Source organism: Miniopterus schreibersii (assembly GCF_964146895.1).
Source record: "Miniopterus schreibersii genome assembly, chromosome: 3".
Lineage (NCBI taxonomy): Eukaryota > Metazoa > Chordata > Mammalia > Chiroptera > Miniopteridae > Miniopterus > Miniopterus schreibersii.
In genome coordinates this window covers 29247467-29267912 of record NC_138103.1, presented here as the reverse complement: position 1 = coordinate 29267912, position 20446 = coordinate 29247467, and the positions used below count along the sequence as shown (strand labels likewise).

At 54.9% G+C, this 20446-nt stretch overlaps 1 protein-coding gene across 4 annotated transcripts in view; it reads left to right on the top strand.

The window, feature by feature from the left end:
• CUX1 (cut like homeobox 1) overlaps positions 1–18243 on the top strand; it is a 337186-nt gene extending 318943 nt beyond the window's left edge. For all 4 annotated transcript variants that reach the window (XM_081131308.1, XM_081131320.1, XM_081131311.1 and 1 more), the window contains exons 15-23: positions 9373–9500; positions 10153–10219; positions 10990–11102; positions 13869–13985; positions 14926–15009; positions 15624–15680; positions 16073–16153; positions 16886–16950; positions 17447–18243. In XM_081131308.1, the coding sequence (XP_080987434.1) occupies positions 9373–9500; positions 10153–10219; positions 10990–11102; positions 13869–13985; positions 14926–15009; positions 15624–15680; positions 16073–16153; positions 16886–16950; positions 17447–17516 (782 nt within the window). In that variant the 3' untranslated portion in view covers positions 17517–18243. The remainder of the gene's footprint in view (positions 1–9372; positions 9501–10152; positions 10220–10989; positions 11103–13868; positions 13986–14925; positions 15010–15623; positions 15681–16072; positions 16154–16885; positions 16951–17446) is intronic.
• The last annotated feature ends 2203 nt before the right edge of the window (positions 18244–20446 follow it).

Sequence of the window (20446 nt, the reverse complement as noted above, 5' to 3'; positions counted from 1 at the left end):
CTCACTGTCCAGTTTTCCATCCAGACATACAGTGCCTGCTCCATAGGGGCCTTTGTTTGTGCTTGCTGTTGTCACCCTTGCTGACCCTCCTGGCATCTACTTCATTGTCTGTGAAATGGTGGCCAACGGTGCTGGGCATAGTGCTGGGCTGATGGTAGCTTGAGTGCCCAAGGCCATGGCCACCTACCTCTGCCTGCCCTCAGCCTGCGCTGTGGGGGTCTCTCACTTGGTCCCTGACTCCTGATATAAAGGACCAGCCAATGGCACCTGTTAATGCAGGCAAGTGAGTTCCCACTCAGGAAAAAGGGAGTGGTGTCGTGTGGGTTTCTGGAATGATCTGGCTCCTGAGAAGCACTCTAGCCAGCACTCGGGGCTGGAGGTGGGAGAGCTCTGAGAGTTGGCTTCTAGATGCTTGTGACAGGTGTTTCTCATCTTGAGATCTACAGGGTTGGAAGAGGACCGCCATCCTTACTGATGTGTGACTGATAGGGTTAGTATGGTGTGTGTTAATTTATAGTTTTCAGAATGTGAAGCTCCCACATGTGACACAGAAACATGAGTTAAACTGGACTTGAACCTCCCTCCAGTAGGAGACCTTGGAGCCTGGGACAGTCTCCCATCAGTGCCAGGTGTTCCCGGCAGCCCCAAGTCTCATCTGGTCACTCAAGGACATGGGTATGTCTAAAGCTGCCCGCAAATGCCTGCCCTCCCCCCAGATGGGAGAAATTAGCTTAAAACCACTAGAGGTCTATCAGTTTGACAAAGTCAGGTCTAACTCAGCTAACATCCTGCTACTTTTCTGTTTGCTAATTTAGGTATGTGCCCACTTTTTTTTTTTTTTAATATATCTTTATTGATTTCAGAGAGAGGAAGGGAGAAAGACAGAAACATCAATGATGAGAGAGTCGTCATAGATCAGCTGCCTCCTGCACGCCCCTGACTGGGGATCAAGCCCACAACCCGGGCATGTGCACTGACGGGGAATCGAACCTCGATCTCCTGGATCCTAGGTTAATGCTCAACTGCTGAGCCACACTTGGCCAGGCTGTGCCCACTTTTTAACTAGCTAAATTAAAATATAAAATGTTTAAAAAAAAAAAAAAAAGGGCCACTTATCACAAAGTCCTTGTACCCAGAAAATCTCCCCAAGTGCTTTTAAAGTGAGATTTAATTAAGCAAAACAGTAGTTGCATATGGTTTTGCAGGCCTGACTCTGCTTTTGTAAACTGCCAGTTCCAGAGGCAGCAAAAGAAGCAAGATTTCATGTTGTGGCTGCAAGTGGGCGATGCCCCCACCCCTGGCAGAGTGCTCGGCCTCCCTGTGTGTGGCCTTTCTCCTTGCCCTGTAGTTAAGTGGGTCTGAACGAAATAATGTGCCTTATTTGATGCCCTGAGGAAACACAGTTGCAGATGTACAGGGTATGGCAACGAGAGGATATAATTATTAGAGTGAGTGAGTTGTCTGCCATGATCCTGTCTGCTGTGTTTAAAGGGCCTCCAGCCCTGGCCTGGTGGTTCAGTTTTCGGAGCATCATCCTGCGCACCAGTGGGTTGCAGGTTTGATTCCTAGTTAGGGCACATACCTAGGTTGCAGGTTCAATCCCCAGTCAGGGCATGTACCGGAGGCAACCAATCAGTGTTTCTCACATCACTGTTTCTCTCTCTCTCTCTCTCTCCCTCCCTCCCTTCTCTAAAATGAACTTTTTAAAAAAACATGTCCTCAGGTGAGGATTTAAGCAAAGGGCTTCCAAGTGGCTGCCTTGGGGCATGGTTGCTTTTCTTCTATGGCTCTTGCATGGTGACTCGGGCACGCAGCTTGCTGGTCTCTGCTTCCGCACAGCATTGGTTCCTGTAGGGGGGTGAGGGTATTGGTAGCTGATCAGAGAACCCGGATTGTGATGTTGGAGCAGGACGGGGGCTGGTCTTCAGCTCTTGATATGAGTCTGGCCCATCCAGCATGCGGTGAGCCGTGTTGATGGAAGTGGGAGATATTTTTTTTTAAGCAAAATGGTTTGTGGACAGAGAGAAGAGCTGCTCTGTTCAGGGCAGGGTGAGGGGTTCTCTAGGGAGTTAGCTTTGAGGACCCCACTCACTTTACAGGGAGGCATCAGGGCTGTTCCTTGTGGTCAAGGGGCACTTCATTGGAGTTGGAGTCCCAGCATCTTCTCTTACCAGCTAGTGACCTTGGGCAAGTCTTAGTTGATGCTTGGGAAATCTTTTCTGAAAAATGAATGCATTTTACTTGTTGAGCTTCTGTTTCCAACTCTGGAAAGGGAATGTAATAATGCCAGGCTCACAGAGCCTCCAAGAGGACTGTGATAATATCTGCACACTGCTCAGCACGGGGCCTGAGCCCATGGCCGGCACTCAGTGCGTGTCCATCATGGCTATCGACGAGGGTGACACCTCATCAAATTTGGTTGCTAGAGCAGCTTCTTCGTCAAGGTTGTTTCCACCTTGCGCCAGAGCAGGAGGGGCCCTGCACAGGACCAGGCTCTCCAGCAGGTTAGCCAGGCACCAGCAGCTGCCAGCCTCACGTCACCGCTGGTGATGCCTGTGATGTACCAGTCAGCACACGGGTTAGGCAGCAGAGTCCTCCACACTCAGCAGCTTTCTCTTCAGCCCCCTGCTGAAAACTCAAGTCATGTTCCTTGGGCAGCTGAGGCTGCCACCCCTGGACTAAGTCACAGACAGGAAAGAAGGACCCTCCCTGCTCCTCACTCTTGTGGAGAGGGGGCTGCACCCTCCACAGAAGTGGTTTCCTCTTAGAGACCCATCTGATTTAAGCATCTGTCAAAGCTGATCCCTAGCCAGTTACAACCAAACCCAGAAGCCTCCCATGTTTGAGGAAACTAGATTCTCTGGGCCTTGGTTCTCAAGTAGGGGTGACTGTGTCCCCAGGACTTTGGGCAATGTCTGGAGACATTTTGGGCTGTCACAAGAGGGTGGGAGTGCTACTAGCATCTACAGCAGCGGTTTTCAACAGGTGTGCCGCAAGAATTTTTAAAACATGCAATACCTGACTATTTAGTTAAGGGCACTGACGTCTTTTCCCTTAGATTGTCAAATTTAAAAAATGACCACAGCCACCACAACAATAGCTGTCCTGTGTGAATAAATCAAAATTATACCTGTTGTTTTGTCAGACTGGCAAAAAATATATTTTTGGTATGCCACAGAATTTTAGTAATTAATTTATATGTGCCATGAGATGAAAAAAGCTGAAAATCGCTGATCTAGAGGTGACCAGAGATGCTGATAAATATCCTGCAATGCATAGTACATTCCTCCCCCCAAAGATTGACCTGGCCCAAATGTCAGCAGTGCTGAGGTCCAGAGTGACTGAGCTCCTTCACTGATCTATTGAGCAGATTGTCACTGAAAACTGCTCTGTGCTAGGGATGCGCTCCAGGCTAGGTGTCCGGTGGCCTCAGGTCGCACACAGCCCAGAGGCAAGACAGACCAGGTACAGAACCACAGCCAAGGCTGGTCCTGTAATTGGTACTGAGGGGGCATCAGAGCAGCAACTTGGGAAAGGGCAGGACTTCACAGGGAGCGACCTTGAAATGGGAAGAGGCATTTGCAGCAGGCAGGCAAGGATGCCACCACACAGGTGGCACAGGCACAGAGGCGACAGTGTCAGGGACAACAAGCGCTGTGCTGGGGAAGGGCACACCAGGTGGGAGGGGGATAGCCATGTTGTTAAGCCAGTCTGGAGTGTAGCAGCTCTAGGTGAGGCTTGTTCTTTCCATCTGACATCTAGGATTCAGGTGTAGCCAAGAGTATCTGCAGCCATGCTTGGGTGCAGGGATCCCAGCTGAGGATCCCGGCAGGTGGGTCCCCTCCACTAAGTATGCATTCATTGGCAAGGTGCAGGGTCACCCTGGGGCTTCACGCTGGCAAATGTGCAGTCCCAATGCCAGGGCCTGGCCTTGAGAGATGAGGCCTAGCAGATATCAGGTAGTGGGACCAGCAGAGGCTGGCTGGCCCTGCCAGGCTCTTGCTGACAGTGCCCAGCCAGTTGTGCCTTCCTGCTGGGTGGAATCCACTCAGCCAGTCAGCTAATGCACATTAAGGACTCTGGACCCTGGGGCTCTTGCAGGGGACAAACATGGAACTTACCTTCTAGTTGGGGAAGACAAACGGTAAACATAATAAATGAGTGAATTACGTTAGACAGTGGCAAATGTTATGGGAGAAAAACAGTAAGGGGACTGGAGGAGCAAGTGGAAGGGTTAGTGTATTAAATCAGGTGGTCAGTGTAGGTCTCACTAAGAAGGTAACAAGTGAACAGACTCTTGACAGAGGGAAGGAGTGAACCATACAGGTGCCCAAGGAAAGAACATTCCAGGCAGAGAGAACAGCACGTGCAAAGGTCCCGTGGTGCATATGTGCCGGGAGCCAGTGTAGCTAGAGCAAAGTAACCACAGAGCAGAGTGGGAAACCAGGAAGCTGGGGAAACAAGGGGGAGGCAGAGCTGGTGGGGCCTTGTGGGCCATTGCAGGCCTTTGGCTGTTAGGGATGTGGGGGCCTTTGGAGGGTTTGAACAGAGGGTGGTCTGATCCTACTGTTTAAAAGGCTCACTGGCTGGTTCTTCGAGACTCGATTGTACAGGTGAGGGTAGAAAAAGGGAGACCAGTGAGGGGGCTGTTAACATAATCAAGATGAGAGGTCATGACTCAGACCAGGTGGTGGTGGCAATGGTGAAAAGTGATTGGGTTCTGGATATATTTTGAAGGTAGAGCCAAAATAGGACTTGGGACAGATTAGATGTAAGGAGTGAGAGAAAAGAAGGCGGATACCCTCCAAGAGATTGGTCTGAGCCACTGAAGGATGGCCTCGCCTCTGCTCCCAGCCCCTGAGAACACCACCTCCTGGGGCTGTGCAACAGAGGGTCCTGATTCGGTGAAGCAGACTGGGGGAGGGGGGATGTGAGGCTTCAATTTGGATCTGTTAAGTTTGAGTTATATGTCTAAGTAGAGAATGAGCCCCAGCAAAGGGCTCTACTGGAGATATACATTGGAGAGTCATTAGCTTATCAGTGGCACTTAAAGTGAGTGAACAAGAGGAAAGAGGCATGCGAGTGTCCCCAGGGGGCAGCAGTGTTCTGAGCTTAGCAAGGAGGAGACCCAGCAAAGGAGACTGAGAAAGAGCGGACAGCAGGACAGGGAGCCCCTGGAGGGTAGAGTGACCTGGAAACCAGGTGCTGATGGGTCAGTAAAACGAGGGCTGAGCACGTAGCAACGTGTGGCCTTGGCAAGGACAGTTGATGTAGTCAGCATCTGAGTCTAATGGGAGAGATTTAGGAAAGTGAATGGTTACAATAGACACGTCTTTGAGGAGTTCTGCTGGAGGGGTTGGTGGAGTAAAGAGGAGAGAAAGGGTCAGATTGGAGAAGAACATGCTGTGTGCTGGGGAAGGAGCAAAGAGCTGCTGCAGGGGAGGGAGGACACTTGCTGGCAGGCCCCTGGCATAGGAGTGAGGGGCTGGCACCATCAGGCACAGGGCGTGCTCAGCACCCATCTCTGACCACCTGTGGGGATAGATAGGCTCAGAGGCAGCGAGGGGTGGATATGTGAGCGGCTCACTCACCTCAGAGCTCTCCAAGCAGAGAGGCGGTGTGCAGTGTGCATTGAGCAGCTCCAGAGCACCCACCTGGCTTGCAGGTGGCTGACTGAACAACACAGAGTCCCCGCCCTCAAGAAAGCTATAGACACAGCACCCCAGGCCTTGCCATCTGACTCCAGTTGTGATGTGCATTTAATCAGCCTGCAGTCAGAAATCATGCTTGACCTTAAGTCATAGTCCAACCTCCTTAAGTCTTGACCTTGACCTTGCTTTGATGTTTCTCCCCTTTGTGAAATGCACCCTCTAGGAAGCCTTCTGAGCTTCTCCCAGAAGGATGTGGTTTCATGAACTTTCACAAGGGTCTTGCGCCCATCTCACGGGGCCTCTGCCACCTTGCGGAGGCAAGGAGTTCTCTCCAACCCCAGCCCTGCGCTCATCCGTCTGTCGCCCCTCCCTCTCCTAGGTGCAGCCTCTACCCTCCACAGGCTTTGCCCCTGGCTGCAGATACTCCATTCTGTATGCTCTATACTCCTGAAGACCCTCTCTCTTGAGCATGTCTCCTCACACCAGGTTCTGCCCATCGAGCTGCCCCATCCAGCATCTGTCCAGAATGGTCCCCAGGCCCTTCCTCCACACCCCTGCTGCTCCCTGCTCCACCACTACCTTAACCAAGCTCTCGCCAGTGGATTCACCCCAGCCATCACCTCACTCAGCCTTTCTTGAGACATCGGTGACTCCTCCTTACTGGCTGATGGTCCCTATTCAACTTAGCGCCTTAACACATCTTCTCTTGATTTCCATCCTACCTCCTGCCTCCTCTTCTCCAGGTCTTTTCCAGGACACCTCAGAAAATGTCGCCATTCCAGGAGGTTCTGGCCATTCTCCTGCAGTGCTCTCTGGGCTTCTACGCCTGCTGCTGGGGGGCTCAGCCAGCCCTGGGCCCTGAGCTCTCACTGGCCTGTATCTCCAGCCTCAGGCCCATGGTTCCAGCTCCCCACACACAGTCCTCTTACCTGTCCCACTAGTACGTCATACTAAAGCCAAGCCACACTGCTGCTCACCCCATCCCCATGTAGGGGGCCATTTCCAGGCAGGGAGGAAGCAATCCCTCCTTCAGGGGTGCCCACATGGTCAGTCTCCTGGCCTTCTCATCCTTCCAGCAAGGAATGACAGGCCACAGCTGGGATCTAGCAGGACTCCTGGACAATTTACAGGTCCTGCCACTGCAGCCTCAGGTCCCCCACCTTTGCCCAGGGCCTTTGTTCAGTCTCATCCCATCACCTGCACTGCCCAGCCTTGCCCAGCCTCTTCCCTAGAGATCACGGGCAGGCATCCTCCATGTCTGCTGTGAGTGCATGCCAGACAGCCCTCAGTTTCACCCAGAGCCAGCTCTTCAGGTCAGGGATGGCCACCCCAACACTTAGCCTTGCACCCCCAGAGATTAACTTAGCGGCTAACTCAGTGTCTGGGAGCATTTGCAGCAGCGGCCGGCTCTCCAGGCCAGCTTAACAAAGTACCCTGGCACCGGCTGGTGGGGGCTGCCTGGGATGAAGGGTTTGCTGTCAGAGCCCTCACACATTCGCAGTGTCATGTGTATGCTCGGGCAGAGGCCTGTGTGCCCAACCCCTTAGCAGCAGGCACAGACACAAGTACGCAGCAAAAGCCTGGGGACCTCTGTGCCTGCAGATGGCTCCAGGAGCTACAAGTCACTCCTACCCCAGGGTCCTGGCTGAGACCATGCTGAGGTGGCCACAGGCTGGTGACAGACAAAATGTGCAGTCCAAGGAATCATCTCACTGGCATTTTATCCAACCCTCATGTCATGCTTCCTCTCTGCACCATGCTGCATGCATACCTTTAGGGACGCAGGCTTGCTCTGCTGGGCAGCAGTCCGCTGCTCCATAGGTTCCCCCACCTCTGCCCTGTCCCTCCTGTCCCCATGGCCCTCATCCCCTGGGCTCCACCCCCCTCAACTCACACTGAGGTCTGCCCACCCCCACAGGGTCAGTCCCAACACCATTTTTGGATGTGCTTCCTGTTTGTGGCTGTCCTTATAGATACCCAGTGACTGGAATTATCCCCTCTCAAGGTTCCTCTCCCACACCTCACCACGACTTCTGTCCACCTCACCTCCTAAGCATGCGTGGTGACCTTGCTCTTCAGTCCCATCCCCCAGGTCCAGAACCAAGGACGCCACCCCCAGGCCAGCCAGTCATGGCATTTGGGGTCTTTCTGGGCCTCTCGCCCATGGGGTCTGCTTAAAGCTCTTGTAGGCCACCCAGAGCCTACAGGCTGGCGGCCAGACCCCAACCTTCCCACCCACAGGCCACCCTCAGATCCACCCTCTTCCCCAGCCCCACCTTGGACCCCCCCCCCTTCCGCCAAATCCACCTACCTGCCAGATACAAAGAGGGGCTCAGTGATGTCTGAAGGAAGAACTCCAGTCAGGATCTGAACCAGTGGGGCCTTCCCCTGGTGTGGGGAAGGGCTTGGACACGGCCAGGGTGGATGGACACCTGGGGTTTGGCCTCAGCCTTGGAAGCCTCAGTTGATCTGTAAAATGGGGATCATCTGTTCTGACTGACTGGACTGTAGTGAGGTGTGTAAAGGGCTTGGTGTACAGCGGCACCAAGGAGGTGGAGCAGGTAGGGGTGAAGCCAGCTGCCCCTACCCCTGCCTCTGCCCTGGGCTGGGTTGGCCAGCTGGGCAGCAGGGTGCACAGTAAGGAGTGAGTCCACCAGAAAGGCACAAGGGCCCTGCTGGCACTGCACAGCCTGGGGCCTTTGGGCATTGCTGAGGCCACAGTGCCCCCTGGTGGCCATGCAGTCCTTCCCAAAAGACAGCTCTGTGTGCCTCAGGGCTTGCTTGGGCCTCCTTCTCTGGGGCCCTGAGAAAGGTTTGTTGTAATCATTTTACAAATGAGGACCAGCCCAGGCGATTCAGCTGCCCAGAATCACACAGCCAAGCAGAAGTAGGGCCAGAACTCAAACTTGGGTGTGCCTGGCTTCCAAGCCACTGCTGTCCTCCCTGCCAGTGGCTGCTTAAGGTTCCCACCGGGCCTGGACTGGGAGAACGCCCCCACATCTCCCACCTTCCAAAAGGGCAGGAACTTGGATTTGCTTTGTGGTAAAGACAATGAGCATTTGGATGGAGGAGAGAGGGATGGGGCTGAGGGTCAGGAGATTCCTGGGGCCCCACCCCATCCCCACTACTGTGCTGGAGCCTGTTGGGTGAGGAGTCACTGGTATCAGCTCCAGTGGTGGGACCTCTCACTCCCCTTCCCTTACTTGGTCTGAAGGAGCCTTGCCCTCCCCCAGCCCCTCACCCCCACTGCACCTCCGTACCTTTCTCCACCACTGCTACCCCCGAGGCCTCCTCTGGTCATTGACCCAGGGCAGCAGCCCTGGAAGAAACTTGCGGCTCCTTGTGTTCAACCTCCTTGCCCTGCTTGATGGAGGCAAAGTGAGGCCTGGAGAGGGAAGGGGGCTGGCCAGGCTCACCCAGCTAGGCATGGCAGAGCCAAGGTGGTTCATTTCTCCTAAATCCTTGACCTGGGCTCCTTCCCCTACCCAGGGAGTTTCATGAGCATAGAGAGTTCTTGGAGCCAGAAGTGCCCCTGACCCTGCTGGTTGCTCTAATGGTGGTCCTTTAAGCAGTGGAAGGTGGGGAGAGAGCAGCCAGCATTTTACAGAGGTTCCCAGAGAAGCCTGCTTGCTGACTGGTGGTTGGAGAGGCAGAGAGGGGGGAAAGGCACTGTGGGTCCCAACAGGCTCCCTCTGATGGCCACATCTTCCTTTGGCTACAGGGCGCTGTGCAGAGCTGCAGGTCCATGTCACTGAGGCCATGGCCACGGTGGCTGAGCAGAGGGAACTGATTGCCCGCTTGGAGCAGGATCTCAGCACCATCCAGTCCATCCAGCGGCCAGATGCCGAGGTGAGTCCACCCTCTACTCCCTCCCCCCTCACCACCTACTCAGGGCTCTTGCTGTGGGTTTGCCTGCTCACTTCACCTGAAGGCCCAATTCGGGATGCCAGGCCACAGGGCAGAGAGGCAGGCTTCCTTGACCTGGCACAAAGCACCCTGTATTCAGTCACTAGCTTGGACCTCTGCCCTGGGAGCTCTGAGCAGAAACAAGGACAGGATTACCCACCCATCTCACAGCAAGAGGACCTGAGGCCCCAAGATCATGGGAGGCTGGAGCCCAAAGGGCCCTTGGAGGTCATCACATCACCCCCCTCATTTTATAAACGAGGAACTGAAATGGGGAGAAGCTGGGCTGGCCCAGGGCACACAGCAGGCTGGCTGGCAGGGCCAGGGTCACCCAAACTCTGCTGGCAACCAGGGCTGAGTGGCTGGTGAGAGCCCCACTACTATGCTCCAGCCTCAGGGGTAAACTCGGGGCCCTGCCTTCTTTTTGATGGCCTATGAGAGGAGGCCTCTCCAGGCCCTCCTGAGGCCTTCTGTGCCTGCCCTTGCCTCCAGACCACCCCAACTTCTCCTTGAGCCCCATTGATTGGCACCTTGAAAGGGTGTATTCAATGCCACATGTGAAGGTGCCTCCTCCACCTCTTCCTCTCACCTGCAGGGGGCAGCTGAGAATGGCCTGGAGAAGATCCCAGAACCCATCAAGGAGGCCACCGCCCTGTTCTATGGTGAGAAGGGACCAACCTGACCCACCAGGGCAGCCATGGGCCAGTTGGGAGCAGGGAAGGGAAAAAAGGTGATGCAACCAGAGCCCTGGTTCCAAAGAGCACGCCCCCTCCCCTAAAGAAAGTCAAGGCCCCCATCCCAACAAAGCAGTAGCAACATTAAGGAGGGGTGAGCCCTTCTAGGCCCCCCTACTGAGGGCTTCTGCTCTGAGTTTGCCTGCTCACTTCACCTGAAGCCTGACAAGCCCCCTTGAGGCCTTGACCTCCTTGGCCCTGCCAGTGGCCTTAGAGGGCTGGTGGGTGGTGGTCAGCTCCCCAGGGAGACCTTGGCATGGAAATGCAGCCAGAGAGAGAGCTCCTGGCACTGGAGGGGAGGTAGCCTCCTCCAGTGTCAAGGCCAGAACCTGGGGAGAGGATCCTCATGGCTTCCAGTGCCCTCACTGTTCCTTTGCTTCACCTGGAGCTGGGGAGCCCAGTCAGATGCAGGGGTCTTCAGTCCAAGTACAGAATAGTGAGAATGGAGGCTTTGGGGCCTGGCCTTCAGACAGTGTGGGCAGGGCCTCCCCCCCGAGGGCCCGTATTCTCGTGTCATACCCCCCCTGTTCCCCAGGGCTCCCTTCCCCAACCTCTCAGCACCTTGTGCTCAGATGCCCTGTGCCTTCCACCCCATGGCACTTGGCCAGAGCTCCCTTGGGCCTGGGACCACCCAACCTGAGGGCCCACTGCTAGGCTCTGACTCCAGCCACCCCAAGCCACTCTCCCCTACTTCATAGGACCCTCGGCACCAGCCAGTGGCACCCTCCCTGAGGGCCAGGTAGACTCGCTGCTCTCCATCATCTCCAGCCAGAGGGAGCGCTTCCGGGCCCGGAACCAGGAGTTGGAGGCTGTGAGTCACATGCTTCCCTCCCCTACACTCCTTAGACCTGAAGACACAGCAGGGGACACACAGGCTTGGGGGAGAAAGCTGTGTCACAGACCATAAATTGCCGTGGGATTAGGTGTGTTCTGTATAGTCAGGAAGGGCTTCCTGGAGGAGGTTGTGCCAGGCTGGGCTTTGAAAGAGGAATCAGACACCCAAGGTAGAGGAGACTACATGAGCAGAGACGGGGGTCAACAGCCAGAAGGGAGTGCAGGTCATTCCAGGGTTGAAATAAGAAGACAGAGCTGCCAGGCGAGTGCCCTGTAGCCAGGTTGGGGCACCAGCAAAGGATTTAAGCAGGGAAGCAACACTGCCAGGATGGAGGCTAAGAAGGATCACAGGACAGAAGGCTGGCCCAGAAAGATGACTAAGGAGTGGTCAGCATCATCCAGAAAGAAACATGTAAATCGGGTGGGAGACTTGGAGAAGCGGGGGCAGGTTGGAGAGAGGAGGGCCTTTGAAATCAATAAAAATGCACAGTCCAGGGATTTCGAGGGGCTCTGTGAGTTCCAAGAGAGTCAGCTAGCTCCTAGGCACCTGGCTGGTGGCCCTCCTGGAAGGGCACCATGAGTTAGGAGCAGTCAGCAAAGGGACTGGTCCAGTTGCGTCTGGCCCTTTAATATATGAGTTGTCTCCAGTCGGCACTGTTGATTATGGATGGTGACTGTGGCGCCAGCAGGATGTCTGTGGCCCTGGAAGAATAGGGAGCAGGAGACGAGAGTCAGGGATGGAGTAAAAGAAGCAGGAGCACTTTCTTTAAAAGCCTACAAGTTGTCCCCACAGAGGGAGTAGACACTGGATCCAGAGTGCAGAGGGCCCAGTGACAGACCAGGGGAGCACCTGGAGGTGGCACCATCCTGGCTTTGGGGACCCTGCAGACCCCCCATCCCATAGAGCCAAGTCCCCCCAGTTGCTCTCCCAGGAGGAACAGGAGCCAAGAAGCTTTCCATCCACTGCTTGAGCTGATGATGGAATTGCTAGACCCCTCCTCTCCAAACTCATAGTTCCCCCATGGGGTTTCTAGGCCCAGACCAGGGAAGGCAGACATTACATTCACTGAGCACCCATCACGGGCCAGGCCCAGTGCTGGTCCAGTGACAAGGCTGGGCTAGATCCAATGGGACCCTCTGTGATCCAGACTCACGAGGCTTCAAATGAGGGACGGTCAGGGCTGCTCCCCGCACAGCTGCCTGCACAGGCAGTAGACTGGGGACAGCCACATGCCCGTCAGGGACTGGACAGCCTTCAGCCCAGTTGGCGTGGCTCTGCGGCTGAGCATCAACCTAGGTTCCAGGAGGTCGCAGTTCGATTCCCCGTCAGGGCACATGCCCGGTTGTGGGCTCGATCCCCAGCAGGGGGCGTGCAGGAGGCGGCCGATCAATGACTCTCATTGATGTTTCTCTCTCTGTCTCCCTCTCCCTTCCTCTCTCTGAAATCAGTAAAGACATATTAAAAAATAAAAGGCCTTCAAAATAAATTAAGTGGGAGAGAAAAAGCAAGTGTTAAGTATTCTACGTTTTGCTTTATAAATCTAGACTTTTTATCGTGTACTTTTTTAAATTTGTGGCAAAAACACACATAACATAAAATTTACCATCTTAACCATTTTAAGCGTACAGTTCAGTGGCATTAAATACATTCACCTCCATCCATCTCTAGAACCGCCTTCATCTTCCCAGACTGAAACTCTGTACCCAGAGACGCTAACTCCCCACCCTCCTCTCCCCCAGCCCATTCTGCTTCCTGTGTCCGTGAATGACTACTCTGAGTTCCCTCATATGAAGGGAATCGTACAGTATTTGTCCTTTGTGACTGGCTTATTTCACTTAATGCCTTCAAGCTTCCTCCATGTTGTAGCATGTGTCAGAATTTCCTTTTTTATGGCTGAATCATACTCCATTGTATGGATAGACCACAGTCGTTTTCCGTTCATCTGCTGATGACCACTTGGGTTGCCCATCTTTCGGCTGTGAGTAGTGCTGCTAGGAACATGGGTGTACAAATATCTGTTCAAGTGTCTGCTTTCAATTCTTTGGGATGTATACCCAGAAATGGAATTGCTGGATCATTTGGTAATTCTGTGTTTAATTTGGGGGTTGGGGGTGGGGATTGTCATACTACTATGTCCTTTTTAGCCCTGTTTGAATTTTTAACACTGTGAAGAAAATGCCTATTTAAGCATTTGAATAAATTGAAAAATAAGATCGCATCTCACCTTGCCCCTAGATGGCAAACATTCAAATCACATACGTAGTGTATGATTCCATTTACATGAAATGTCCAGAATAGGCAAATCCATTGAGACAGAAAGTAGATTAGTGGTTGCCAGGGGATAGGGGAAGAGGCAATGGGAAGTGACTGCTGAGAGGTTGGAGTTTCTTATCTGACTGATAAGATGTTCTGGAACTAGTGCAGATGGAATTGTGAAGATACTTTTAAAAAAACTGAATTGTAAACTTGAAAATGGTGATGTTTATGTTATATGAATTATATCTCAAAAACTTTTAAAGCCTGGTAATACCATAAACAAACATGATGAAACCTGACTGAAGAACTGTGACTTCTGCCTGACGTGAGGTCACAGGAGGAAAAGGGGGACTTCCCAGAGCAGGGTCTTAGTAGGTCAAAAGGCTCGAGGTAGTAGAGTACTGTGCCAGCATGGAGGCCTCTCCCACCACCCCTTCCACCTCTGGCCCTGCCTGCCTGCCCACCCACCCACCTGCCTGCCCACAGGAGCACCGCATGGCCCAGCACACCATCCAGGCCCTGCAGAGTGAGCTGGACAGCCTGCGTGCTGACAACATCAAGCTCTTCGAGAAAATCAAGTTCCTGCAGAGCTACCCTGGCCGAGTAAGTACCTTCCCCAGTTTCAGCCCCAGGTGTACCAGGCAGGGAGAGAGGTAGTCCAGGCACTCCAGGCCGGAGCGGGAAGGCAGTGACCTGGGCAGCACTGGGCAATCTGGCCCCCTCTGCTTGCCAGCTGTCCTTCCTGAGCTGCAGAGAGCCCCCCACAGTGGGGCTCTGGTGGAGGCTCATTCAGCAGAACCAGCCAGGAGGTGGTAAGGTATGCCAAGAGGCAGGGGACACAAACTTAACATTTGTTTAAAAACCATACCAGAATTTGGTCCAACATCCCCAAAAACCAATCAAGAGAACAGAGCAGAAACCTACTCACTTGGTTCTGGGCCCAGAAGGGCTGCCACTGGCTTCTCTCAGCCCCCAGGCTTCACAGGAGACCATCTCATGCAAGGAAATCCTTCGGTGACTGAAGGGAAACAGAATGGGTGGCAGAAGGGGGGACAGTCAGTGATACTTCTGGTGGGGGGCCTCCCTGAGACATGACCCTCAGCTACTAGCCCCCCATTCCACACATTGGAGTCATTCTCAGGCCACCAGAGGGCGCCCAGACTCTGTGCAAACCAGTAGCACACACCAGGTAGCTGACTGGGGTTTCTCTTGTCTTTCAGGCATTTACCTGCTCCCCACAGCCACCCCACACACTCCTAGTGAACCCCCTGCAAACCCACCTCCTTGCATGGGGCCCAGCCCTGTCTGGGCGTTAGCTCCCCCTACCTGCCCTGAGGCACTGAGGCCCTGACCTCGTGGGAGACCTCTGACCCTGGGCAGTGCCCGCGGGCAGTGGCACCAGCCACATTCTCACCATTACTGTGGGCCCCCTTCCCGACCTTTGTTGTGCTGTTGAGGCTCCCTTGTGATCCTGTCAGTCTGCTGTCCCTCAGCCCTGTTGGGGCCCCCATGACTGGTTCTCTCCTCCTTTTTACCCACACAGGGTGGTAGCAGCGATGACACAGAGCAGCGGTACTCATCCCAGTATGAGGAGCGCCTGGACCCCTTCTCCTCCTTCAGCAAGCGGGTGTGTGAGCCTGGCCTCCAGGCCAAGCAGAGATGGAAGTCTGGAGAACCCACCCACTCACCTGGCCTCAGCCTTCCCTTACTCCCCACGCCACCAGTCCTGGTCCACTCACTCAGGCCCAGCCTCACACTGCACTCCACACACCACACCACCAGGGTAGCCTGCACACCCACTATGGTGCCATGAAGGCCCAGGGTCCACCCTGGGGGGCCCAGGGTACCAGGAACAGCTGCCTGATGGCGTGTGACAGTGAATGGATTAACCCCAGGTGCACCCTGGTGGGGAGGGGCAGGTAGACAGGCAAAAAGCTCCCAGTGTCAGGTGACCTGCAGTAGCCTTCCCATCCATGTAACTCCCTTCCCTCACTTCCCAGGCCACAGGAGCCCTACCCATAAAGATTTCCCCATAGGCAGAACGGGCTGCCACAGAGAGCACAAGTCAGCTATCCCTGGGAGGAGCCTGCGATGTCACACAGAATAGGACTGGGCACCAGGGAGGCCCCTGGCAGCCAGCCGCCTGGCATTCTGCAGGAACAGTGAGGCAGGGTCCCTTTCTGCAGTGAGCCAGGGCCTGGAGGGTCCTCTGGGATCTTCTCATTGCCCCCCCCCCTTCAGGAGCGGCAGCGGAAGTACCTGAGCCTGAGCCCCTGGGACAAGGCTACACTCAGCATGGTGAGTCCCCTCCACTGTGCCCACCTGGGACAGGCCTAGCTCTGTCTCTGGGCCTCCAGAGACACCAACCCTGACTGGCCACCTCATCACCTGCCATCCAGCCCAGTCTGGAGAAGCCCCAGGGACCCACTGACCCCTCACAGGGCCTATCAAGAGTGGCTGTGTGACCCAGAACAGGGTCCCTCCCCCTCTGGGACATTTCCTCTCATAGATTCCAGAATCCTGCTACAGAAGGTACCATTCCTTAGAATTCCTGTGGCCCAAATTTTTGGCCTATACAGTGGAATGGGAGTCCACTGACTGCCCTTCCCTCCCCTTGCTGCCCTCCTCCTTCTCTGCAGGAGTGGGTAAGACCTGTCCCATCTGCACTCCACACCTTGCTCTCTCCTCAGGGACGGCTGGTTCTCTCCAACAAGATGGCACGCACCATTGGCTTCTTCTACACACTGTTCCTGCATTGCTTGGTCTTCCTGGTGAGTGTCTAGATAGGCAGTCAGGGGTGCATTCACCCTACTCCTCTGACCTCCAGGGACAGGACCCCGGTACTGTGACCTGGTACCCAGGCCCTCCCCAAACCCACTGTCTGTTCTTGGCCACTTCTCTCCCCTTCAAGGGCCTCAGCCCATCCTGGAGATAACAAGCATACCCATTGGGCCCTCTGGCTGAGGCAGCAGCCCTGCCCCTCTTGGAAGAGGCTTGGCTGGCTCTACCCAGGGCTTGGTCCTAGAGGGGCTTGTTGGAGGGAAGGGCTGCTGTGGGAGTCTGAGGAAGGCAGGACAGCCAGCTGGGCTGCACAAAGAAGGGACATCCTGTTAGTGGCACAACACATACAGAGGCCTAGTGATGCCTGCATGTCCACTGAGTCAGGGGAAAAGAGGGTGTAGGGCATGCCTATGAAGGGCTCCAGCCTCAGAGACCCTCACCCCCATCAAGGCCACAGTCAAGAAGGCCCCAGCCTGAGCTCTAACTCTGACCCCTAGGGCCCAGCAGGTCCTAGCCCTGCGAGTGGTATACCTCAAAATGTTAGGGGCGGCCCTTCCATGTCCACGCCTATCTGACCATCTTGAAACAGGCAGGCACAGGAGCATCTCTAAAGCCCACCAACCTGCGGTCTGGGCCATGAGAATTGTCCCAGGGGCTGTAGGTAGACTGCAGGAGTGGCTGTGAGGCAGAACAGGCAGTTCATGGTGTCTCTGCCTGACCAGGTTCTCTACAAGCTGGCATGGAGTGAGAGCGTGGAGAGGGACTGCACCACCTTCTGCGCCAAGAAGTAAGGATGCCCCCTGAGCCCCACCATGGCCCCACAGCACCAGACTCCCCCTCTGTGCCCTGTCCCCATAGCCCTCTACCATTCCCCCCCCAGATCCTCCCCACAGCCCCCCACCATGCCCACTGCTCTCGGCCCCCACCCCATCACAAGGTGCACGACCCTGGAGATTTCTATGCTTCCCCACCCTGCCCACTCCCCCCCACACAGACACTTCTTTTTTTTTTTTTTTTAAATATATATCTTTATTGATTTCAGAGAGAGGAAGGGAGAGGGAGAGAGAGAGATAGAAACATCAATGATGAGAGAGTCATTGATCAGCTGCCTCCTGCACGCCCCCGACTGGGTATCGCGCCTGCAACCCAGGCATGTGCCCTGACCTGGAATCAAACCACAGTCTCCTGGATCCGAGGTTGTTGCTCAACCGCTGAGCCATGCCCGGCTGGGCACTCCTCTCCTTTTTACACTCGGCCATAGCAAAGGTTTCCGTGTCCCACAGGTTTGCTGATCACCTGCACAAGTTCCACGAGAATGACAATGGGGCAGCGGCCGGTGACTTATGGCAGTGATGTCTCAGGCCTCCCCACTCACAACAGTGATGACTGCATTCCCCACCCCTGCTTATTTAGCTGCTTCTAATGACTTAGGCTTCCCTCCAGAATCCCCCATGGAAACTGCCCGTGCCCTCCACCCAACAATTCCAGAGGTCCTAGGTCACCGTGGGCCCCCTTAAAAGAATGTCTCGGCCACTTTGGGCCTCCTAGGTCCAGAAAGTCCCATGGCCTATCCAGGCTGAACCAGATAGGTCCTTTAGCCCCATCTCAGGCTGGTGATCTGGCCTGTGGACTGCCCACAGCCTGACCACTAGCCCTAGTGGCAGAGACACTGTGACACTGAGTTCCCACTGTTTCTAGCCATAGTTAATCTAGTTGGGATCCTCTGGGCTTCTCTGTCCAAGCTCTGGGACCCCCTAGGGCTCCCCTAGGATCCACCACCACCTCGTGTCTGAGTCCGTCCCCCAGCCTGCCTTTGTCACACTCTGCCCCACCCCCACCACCATGATTTTTGCCTATTCTTTAGCAGGGCATTCTGGCCTCTAGGTGAGGAGTCTCCAGTGAGCACACCCCCATGCATGGGCTCTTCAACCCAAGGACTGGTCTGAGGGGCCCATGTGCTCAGCCAAGCAGAACATCCTAGCATGGCCACCTCGGGGCCACTGACAGATCTTCCTAAGTTAAATTTGCGCTTGCATGTTCAGCTTTGCACATTTTGAATAAACATATGGTTGCAGCCACACTGGTGCCTGTGCACTGTGACTGGGATATGAGAGGCTGGGAGGTGCTGGGAGGTACTTGCAGCAACACACTGGGAGCTGGTGCTATACCTTTCAGCTGCTCTGCTAATATGGGGCCCAGCCCCTGACACACAGGTCTGCCTCCTTTTTTCCATCCAGGAATTCCATGATTGGGTCCAGAGCTTTGCTGAAATCCAAACCCACAGTGTCTGAGTTCTCTTGAGCAGACCAGCAACCCAATCAAAACAGAAATCCATTCCTTAAAAAAAAAATCGGACTGTGGTTGAATGTGTGACGCGTGTTGGATGTGTGACATCAGCTCTTGGAATCCCTACTTCCTTCTGTGTGCCCTGGAGCCGTGCTCTTGTGTCACTCCATGTCCTTTTCCCTTGGGGTCCTGCTTGCCAGGCAATGTGGAGTTCATGCCCACCAAGCCCCCTGAGTGCCAGCCTTGCATAGGGATACCCCTGAGCCATACTTCTGGGCTGTCTGGCCCCCAGCCCCTCATGTGGGTCCCAACCCAGAGAAGGAGCTTCCTCTTAGTCTGTGGTGGTTGGCATTCCTTACTGGCCAGGTGGCCTGACATGCTGGCTCCATACCCCGCTCCCTCCCTGCAGCCCACCTGGGCAGAGTCCCTTGTGCTATCCCTGTCTCAGTCTTGAACACTCTAGAGCTTGTACATCCAGGGCTCCCCCCTTTGGGGTCCTACCCCAGAACCCCTCATCATCTGCCCCATCACAACTTCCTCCAAGGCCCCAGAGCCTCCTACCCTCAGGGACCCCAGATAGACCTATCCTCCCTGACTCTCATTCCTGTCCACATGACGAAAATGCTTTTGACTAATCAGCGCCTCCCCTCCTCCCCCCTCCCTGCCCCAGTCACTTCCACATTTCCCACTATAAGTTCCTCCTATAAGGTCAGAGTCACTAAAGAGCAGGCTCCTCCTCACTTCCTCCTCCATGGGGATCAGACTTATTGTCCTGCCCAGGGTTCTATACCCCAGGACCCTCTCTGGTCAATGACAGCCCATCAGTGGATCTCAGCCCACTACTCGGAACCAGGTTAGTCTACTGGGGGCCAGGTTCTCCCATCCTCAGGGGGGTTGGGTCCACAGCCCCATCACCCAGTATGGAGCCTTCCTCTCTTCTTTCTCACTCTACAGGCAGTCATCCTCCCACCCTTCACATTCCCACACCCCCTCCCAGCCTCATTCATAGGTCTCCAGGTTCCCAGCCAGGCCTCCAGGCCAGTGTGCAGCTCCACTCGATGGCTGATCCACACCTAAGCTTTCATTAAATGTTTGCTGGCCATATCCTGCCGAGAGAGCAGCTGGTATGTGCGGAAGGGAAGGCGCTAGGTTCCAGGGCCTCAGACAGGGCCTGCCTTTCTTCAGAGCCCATGTGGAGGGCAGCCCAGGGCTGGTGGTGGGAAGAAGGTTCAGGCAGGGCTCCAGGCTAGTCTCCACCTTCACCAACCCACTGTTCCTCTCTAGGCTTCCATCCACAAGACTTGGATAAAAACCCTTCCTTGCCTGTCCTGTTTCCTGGGAAATGAGATGTGAAATGGCTTTGGGAAATGTTAAGGTCCCTCTACAAGCATCAGAGGTCACTGAGGGTGGGAGAGAGCAACAGGTTGAGGCCCTCCCTGGCAGGCCACAGAACTGCCAGAGGTAGGGCTACAGAGGATTTAGTGAGGGCAGGAAAAGGCTAATCCAACTACCAGTGGAGGTTGAGGGCCTGGAGCTGGAGGCAGGAGGGAGAAGAGGAGCTCGGATACCCCCACCTCTCCCCAGGAGCAAGCGATAGCACTGATCAGCACTTCCAAACTTCTTTTCACACTGATTGATGCCTTCCCACTCTTCTCACATCCCTTCCAGGCCTGCTGGAGTCCCTCCACCTCTTCTGGGAGGTCTCCTGGAGGCCCCCAAGGGTCAACCGACAAAGGCTAGCAGGAGTCTTTGTTTTCTTAGCCAGACTGGTCTCTGCCCTAACCTATGCCCTGGTTCTGGGGCTATGGGGCCAAGCAGGGGTGAGGGAGCCAGGGCTGTAGACCCCTTCAGCCCTGTAAGAACCCTGAACAACGGGGTGGGGTGGGGGGGGAACCTGCTCAGGTCTTCCTTGCCCAGGAGCCTCGAGTGATTTCCGGCCCTGGGAGGGGTAGAGGGAGGGGGCGTGGTGCTCACCCTCGGGATTTATGAGAAGCGGA